Below are 7,176 nucleotides of genomic sequence, written 5' to 3' on the forward strand. Positions count from 1 at the left end.
TCACCCAGCCCTCCTCGGGGGGGCACCACTCGGGTTTGGGGTCTGCAGGTCAGGGGGATGCTGAGCACCAGCCATGCCCAGCTGGGCTCCATGGCATGGCACAGAGTGTCCTCTGCAAAGACTTCTATTGCCCAGGCTCAGGACCCACACAGGGTGGCACCACTAACCCCCATGGCAAATTCCCAGCTCCCACTCACCCCTCCAGGACATCCAGCCCCCCAGCCCCCCATGCTCTGGGGTCTGCCCCTGGCACTGAGACACCCTACCCCCCACCCCCTCCCAAGCACTGACACAAGGAACATGCACCAGAAACTGGCTCCAGATTAAGTTAAAAAGGCTTTATATATATATATATAAAACAAAGGTTCAGATTGAGAGCATCTGGATCAACCCCCCCAGGAGGTGATGAAGCTGATGGGCACAGGGAAGAGCTGGGCACAGAGAGGAGCTGGGCACAGGGAGGAGCTGGGCACAGAGAGGGGCTGTGCCGTGCACCAGCATTCCTCGCCCCACTGCCCTGGCTGCTGTGGTGCAGGATGCAGCCACCAGCATCAGCCTTGGCTCCAGCAGGCTGGGAGATGGCACTGCTGTGCCAGGGATGCCAGCTGCCCGCCCTCAGCCTCTGAGCCCTTGGTCCCTTAGAATTCTGCACACACACACACACAAAAGGAGGCATTTCCAGTTTGGCTTCTGGAGACCAGAGGAGAGTGCAAGGCTGCTGGCAGTGCCCGCTCACACTCAGTGCCCAGGACGTGCCCCAGCAGCCCTCTGAGCCTCCCCCACTCCTGGGGAGGTTCTCTCCTAGCTGTGCTCCCACTGAATCCCTCTGCCTCAAGCCCCTCTCCTCTGCAGAGCTGAGTCAGGTCCTGCCAGCACGGGGCCGAGAAGCAGCACTGGGGGGGGGAGGGCACCCCCTTGGTAAACGACCCTGGGTGGGCATCAAGGTGGGCAGCGGGTGGGAATGCATCGCCCTGGCTGAATGAGGGGAGCCAGCACCCACTGCCTGTGCTGGGGGGGGAGGGGAGGCATCTGCTGCCTTCCCCCTTGGGGCTGTGCTGCGTGGCCCTGGGCTGCCCACAGGCTGCGGGGAGCGGCCGGTGAGAGAGCCTTGGATGTCCTCGCTCAGAGAGAGTCGAGAAAAAGGATTCATTCAAAAGGAAAAATCAAATCAAACCTCAAAGGAATAACAATAAAACAAATCCTAAAAGACTTCAGGAAAAACAAAACCAAAAAGAGAGGGAGTGGTGAAACTGGAGGCTGGAAGGCTGCTGGCAGAGGAGGCTGTACCCGAGGCGCCCTGAGCTGGGGGCCGGCTGACGTCCTGCTCAGTAGCTCTCCTCCTCCTCCCGGTAGCAGTGGTAGCCGGGGGGGTCCCCCCCGCCCTGCTGGCAGGCAGCGTTGGCCACCTCGCCCGGGTTGCCCTGAGGGCAGTACTTGGGGTCGTAGATCTGGCGGCCCAGGCCGAAGACCTGCCCGCTCTGGTTGGCGCCCAGGTTGGAGCCCATCTGCAGCGACATGGAGGAGTTGTCGCACTTCTCCGTCCCCGTCTTGGAGTCGTAGATGTGCCTGCGGGTGCCAGGGGCTGTCATGCCCACCTGGAAGGACAGGGTGGGTGGACCAGTGCTCAGCTGTGATCTCTCCACCCCACGCCCCCCCCACTGTCTCTCCCCACCGTGGCTGTGGGGCTCACCTGGCTGGCACACTTGTTGGTACCCATCTGGAGGCTGATGGTGGAGTGGTCCATGGGTGGCAGGATCTGGTTCTTGGGGTCGTAGAGGTGCCTCCTGGTGCCGTAGGCTGTCATGCCAGACTGGCTGGCACATTTGTTTGTGCCCATCTGACAAGGGAGTTGGGTGAGGAGCGAGGGATGCCCCATGTGCCCCTTCTCCCCATCCCCACACAGCCCAGGGGGGCACAGCCAGCACCCCCTGACCCAGCCCAGGCACAGCCCCTCCAGCCTTCTGCTCATTGAGTGCCCAGCGCAGAGCCAAGTTGGCCTCATGTCCTGAGGACACCCTCAGGTCCCCTCCAAGCTGTGCTTGGAGCTGTGATGGCGCTGAGGAAGGGTCTGACAGAGCTTCCCCCCCTCACCCAGCCCCCCAAGCCCACCTGCAGCCCGATCACACACTGCCCAGCCTTCATCTTGGCCTCATCGAAGTTCCTCTGCTGCTTCTCTGAGTACTTCACACCGATGTCCACTCCGCTCTGCAGCCCTTTTGTCTTGGCCTGCCAGAGAGGGGTGGTGAGGAAGGATGGAGGTCCCACACCCTCCACCCTGGGCAGGGGGAACTCTGGGATCCCCTGGGTGCCACCCCAATCCAGAGGCCCATGCAGCAGGTCCCTGGGGGACGGTGCCCCCTGCCCAGGCTCTGGCCCCACGTGCTCACCATGCCCGCCAGTGCCAGCAGGGACACCTGCACCTGCGTCAGGTTCCCGCTCTCAAAGAGGTCGTTGGCTTCAAAGAGGTCCACAGGGTTCATGCCATAGCTGGCCATGGCCTTGATGAAGTTGGAGAGGTTCTCGAGCTGGGGGAGGAGAGGGGGTAAGAGACCCTGGTGGGTGAGAGTAGAGGGGCCAGGGTGGAGCTGGGGCTCTGTGGTCACCTACCTGGTGCCAGTTCTGTGCCGAGCGGTTGATCTTCCTCACCGAGTTGGGCTGCAGCTTGTTCATCAGCCTGGAGGGAGGGGAGAGGGAGCTGCAGCAGGGCAGAGCTCCTGGGATGGCAGCCCAGATATCCCCCTGTAAGCACCAGGTGACCCCCGACCACCACCAAGGTCCCTGCCGGTCCCCAGGGCTGCCCCCGGGCATGAGCACTTTCAGGCACACTCAGGGCAAGCAGCACCTTGGAGGAAACCTCTGGCTGCTGATAGCTTGGGGGTCCCTCCAGCGTGGGCACCGCTGGGGCTGGCCCATTCTCCCCACCCCAGGGGCTGGCAGGGGTCCCTGGGAGGGCAGGGGGGGACTCACTCGCAGAGGATGACTCCATCCTTCAGCCCCTTCTGGAAGTCAGGTCCTATCTGCTGCCCTGTCACGCTCTCGATCCACGTCCGCAGCTCAGTCTCCTTCTGTGGGTCGTACTTCTGGGCCAGCTGGGAGGGCACAGTGAGAGGACAGCTCAGCACGGCCCTGGTGTGCACCCCAAGACCCTCGTGGGGGACAGGTCCCACGGTGAGGTCTGGGAACAGCACTCCCATCCCAAGCATCATCTCCAGGAAGCCTTAAGGGGTGCTGGCACCCTGTCCCCAGCATCTGCACCCAGGTGCCCCCAGCCCCAGAAAGCTGAGGGGTGTGTGTGTGAGAGATGGGCACAGTGAGCAGCCTGGATGACCCCAGGGTATTTGTTCAGACACAATTTCCTGCCAGGCAGGAACCCCTCTGGGGGTGGCAGGTGGCAAGAGGCTGTGAGTAAAGCCACGGTGTGAGGCTGTCACGGGGGAGGACGTCTCCCCTCACCTCCAGCCTCCCACATCTCCTCCAGCAGCTGGTTTTATCCTGTTGATATTGCACAGCCTGGGGAGCAAGGGCAGCCCCTGCCCCTTCCTCTGCCCATTCCCCTGTCCGTGCCCCTGTCTATGCTCCTGCCTGGCAACGGCGATGGGAGCACCAGCAGGATGCTGCCATCAGCGGCTGGCAGCTGGCACAGCTGGATCCAGTGCCCTGCACGGTGCACCTCGTACACTTCCGAATCCTCCCAGCAGGATGAAGAGGAACCACCCGAGGGGGGCTGAGGGGAATGTCCCCCCACAAGAGCCTATTTCTCCCTGTCCCCTGGAGCCCGGGGGTCCCGGCTGGACGACGTCTTCCCCTCCGGCGGGGCCAAAAGCGCCGCCCAGAGCCGCGGATTCCTCGGTCACCGCGGCTATGCCAGGAATGCGGAGCCTCCTCCCAAATGGAGACCAGCTGCCCAGCCCAGCAGCATCACCGGGAGCGTCCCCTCGGCCCTGGCCAGCGAGGGAAGGAAAAGGAACCCGCCTGGGGTGGGAAGGAGGAGGAAGAGCCTGGAAGCCCCAAGTGCTGTTGCTGCCCCATTCCAGCCCCTCCTGTGCTCAGACAGCTCCTGCAGATAGCCACAAAGCAGCCACCAGCCTCTCGCCCATCCTGTCCCTGGTGCTGGTATACACCAGGGCTGCAAGTCCCCAGGGACACAGGGAGACCCCGGGACTGGCACAGTGCGTGGTGGGGAGATGCCAGCCATGCCCATGGGCTGTGCAGAGCTGTGGCCCCATGGTGCCAGCCCAAAGGGGGAGCTCGACTGCTGTGGGGTACAGGGACAGTCCAGCCAAGCAGGGTCACACTCATGGCACCACGTGAGCCCCAACCAGGGGATGCCACCATCCTACCAGCTGATTTCTAGAGCATGGGCAGACGGTGCCAGCTCCTATTCCCACCCTACAGCCAGCACAGAGGTTTCTCTGGGCATGGAAGAGGGCAAAGGGGGCCAGCCCCAGAACAGATCCCACCACAGCTCAGTCTCCAAAAGATTGGCAGGGACCAGGAGAGTGCCACTGGTTTAACTGGTTCCCTGTCGGTGATGTCAGCCTCCAGCAGACACACCGGGGCAGTTCAACTGGCTTCAGTCTTGCTGAATCAAGCCGAAGATCCCCGGAGCTTGCAGCAGCAAGGCCCCGGCGTGTGTCCATCCGCTCGGCGCTGCTGCAGCCCAGCCCAGATGCAAGCAGGGACCCGTCCCTGCTCCGGGACCAAGCACGAATTCCCCGCCAGGATGGGCAGGGAGAGCCTGGGCCAGCCACGGCCGCCGCATCCCCACTGCCACAGCATCCCCACAGCCGTGCCTAGCTCAGCCCCTTCGGCTCAGCCCCACGCCTGTCTGGGCAGCCCCAGGGCTGGGGATGACCACAGCTCAACTCCTGCTCCCCCAGGGCCAGGCACAGCCGCGGCTGCTGCCTGTGCCAACACCCGGGGTGGCAGAGTTCCCCCAGAGAAGGGAACAGACCAAGGGAAGGGGCTGCTGCATCTCCCTGCTCCCCCTGGCCCGGCAGGACCCCTGTGTTTGCAGTCCCCCAGCACCCTCTGCCACAGCAGCAAGGGGCACAGGAAAGTGGCACCTAGGCGGTGGCACCCAGAGCCATAAGCTGCACCCATTAGCACCCTAGCTCTGGCCTCAGAGTTCTGGTGGAGGGGAGATGTCACCTGCACAGGCAGGGGGGTGCTGTCAGGCAGAGGGGTGCTGCCTGTACCCTGTGGCACCCAGCTTGTTTCTCGGGGTGTAAACGGCCTGGCTGGAGGCATCAGTTCCCCTTTCCCCTTCCGGCCCTGGGGCAGCAGGAGAGCTGTTTGGGTACATGAGGCCTGGGTGGCTGAGGGTGACCTGAGTGCACCCAGGCTGGAGCATCCCATCAGGAAGCAGACCGTGGAGAAGCTTCGGGGAGCAGCAGCAAGAGGAGTGTGGAGCCGCGGGGGGTGGGGTCTGAGGCCATTGCCCCCAGCCCCGAGTGTGGACGGGAGCCGTGCCCCAAGGTTTGCCAGGGCCCGGAGGTGATAGCAGCCACTGCAAGGGCCTGGGTGCGGGGTAAGGGGCGAGGCAGACGGTACCCGGAACCCCAAGACACCTTTCCGGGACCCCACGGGCAGAGCTAAGGCATCCCGAGACTGCGAGCCCAGCCCCGGCATCCCCCCGCCTCTCAGAGCCCCGGGAGCACCGGGAGCCTCAGCATCCTCCCGGGACCCCCGGTTCCTCATCCTCATGAGACCCCCTGCTATCCGCATCCTTCCTGGATCCCCAGCTCTCCGCTTTCCCGGGACCCTCCAGCTCTCCACTCTCGGTGGCACCGGGTCCCCTCCGGTTCCACACAAGCACCGGGCGCACTTTGCACACCAGGACCTCCGGGCTCTCAAGGGCCCCGGAATGCAGCGTGGAACCCTCTTTGTCGCGGCACCGGGAGGCTCGGCTCTTCTCTTCAGGTTCCCCGGGAACACCGGGAACCGCAGAGCCCAGCGAGCGGCCCCGGTATCCCCGATGCCCCCCGATCCCCGGACTCGCCCCTGCCCGGTAGCACCGGGGTCCCGGCGCTGCTCACCCGGTTCTTGACCTCGGCGGAGAGGCCATAGGACGGACCCTTGTTGAACTGATTGCTGCTCATGGCGGGGAGCGGGAGCGGAACCGGCACCGGAGCGGGACGGGAGCGGGGAGAGGAGCGGGACGGGAGCAGGGACCGGGGAGCGGCGGCGCCGGGAGGGGCTGGGGTGTGTGGGGGGAGAGTGTCGGGCCCGGCCCCCCCGAGCTGATTGGACGGAGCCAAAATGCCCAAATAAGGGCAGGAGCGGCCGGATCGCGGTGGGGTCCTGTACCCCGAGACCGGGAGCCGGGGAGAGCCCGGGGGGACCGGGAGCCTGCGGGAGGCCGGGACCAGGGCTGGAGTTAGGGCTGGAGACGTCCCGGGCATTCGTGGGCACAGCCCGGGACGAGGCACCCACGGCCACACGCACCCATGGCCACACGTACGCGCACCCCCACCGAGCCCTGCACGACCCCCGTCCAGTCCCCCGTGACTCTCGGGGGCCTCCGGCTCCCACTCGGGTCCGTGTCCGGGTCCGTGCCTGTGCCCGTGTCCCGCCCCGGTTGCTCCCCGCCCACGGGAGGCGGCCCCGCGGTGGGGTCCCGGAGACGAAGCGGGCTCTGCCCCCGCCCCCAGCAGCCCGGTGGGCAGCGGCCAGGGCACGGTCCGGCCGGGGATCCTCACTCCGGTGGGGTGCCCTGTACCTTCCCGTCCCTCTCCCGGGGTTTATCTGCCCCTCCACCGGGCGGTCTCACTGTGAGACTGTGGGTGGGTACCACGGGGGGCTGGGGGGGGCGTGGGTGCAAGGAGACCACAGGATGCCGAGGGGAAGGCCAGGGCAGTGACTCCAGGTGGGGGGGGACAGCCATCCTGGCACCACCATCAAGCTCACGAGGGGGTGGGCAGAGCCGGGAGCACCCCACGAGTGGGAGCCTAGAGAGCTTTACATTCCACTCACCCCTACACCCAGGACTTCCAGCGGCACCCTGTGGGACAGAGCTCATCCTCCTAGGCCTGATGGACACCCCCAAAGAGGAACTAAACCCCCCAGAAGCCCGGGGGGATCCTACAGGGGGTCCAATCCATGTGCTTTGGTGGCTCTTGTCCCCCCAGATCCTTCCATGCAGTCCTGGGGTGCAAGCGCCAAAACTCCCCCTGC

The 7,176-nt window shown here is 65.1% G+C and overlaps 1 protein-coding gene across 1 annotated transcript; it reads right to left on the bottom strand.

The window, feature by feature from the left end:
• Positions 1 to 317: 317 nt before the first annotated feature.
• CNN2 (calponin 2) lies at positions 318 to 6,198 on the bottom strand. Its single transcript, XM_068156251.1, has 7 exons — positions 6,039 to 6,198; positions 2,968 to 3,089; positions 2,608 to 2,674; positions 2,388 to 2,525; positions 2,110 to 2,226; positions 1,691 to 1,837; positions 318 to 1,595 (listed from the first exon to the last, which is right to left on the bottom strand). Exons 1-7 carry the CDS (start codon positions 6,099 to 6,101, stop codon positions 1,326 to 1,328), a joined length of 924 nt encoding a protein of 307 aa, XP_068012352.1. The 5' UTR covers positions 6,102 to 6,198; the 3' UTR covers positions 318 to 1,325.
• Between the last annotated feature and the right edge of the window lie 978 nt (positions 6,199 to 7,176).

This window comes from Melanerpes formicivorus, unplaced genomic scaffold, assembly GCF_026170545.1.
Source record: "Melanerpes formicivorus ecotype bairdi unplaced genomic scaffold, bMelFor1.0.p_v2 SCAF_34, whole genome shotgun sequence".
Taxonomy (NCBI): domain Eukaryota; kingdom Metazoa; phylum Chordata; class Aves; order Piciformes; family Picidae; genus Melanerpes; species Melanerpes formicivorus.

Excerpts from the sequence above, each read along its gene's own strand:
- CNN2 (XM_068156251.1), bottom strand. The coding sequence starts at position 6,101 with ATGAGCAGCAATCAGTTCAACAAGGGTCCGTCCTATGGCCTCTCCGCC. Across the intron at positions 2,526-2,607 it reads CGGCACAGAACTGGCACCAG|CTCGAGAACCTCTCCAACTT; the intron begins GTAGGTGACCAC and ends CTCCTCCCCCAG. Across the intron at positions 1,838-2,109 it reads AGTGTGTGATCGGGCTGCAG|ATGGGCACAAACAAATGTGC; the intron begins GTGGGCTTGGGG and ends CTCCCTTGTCAG.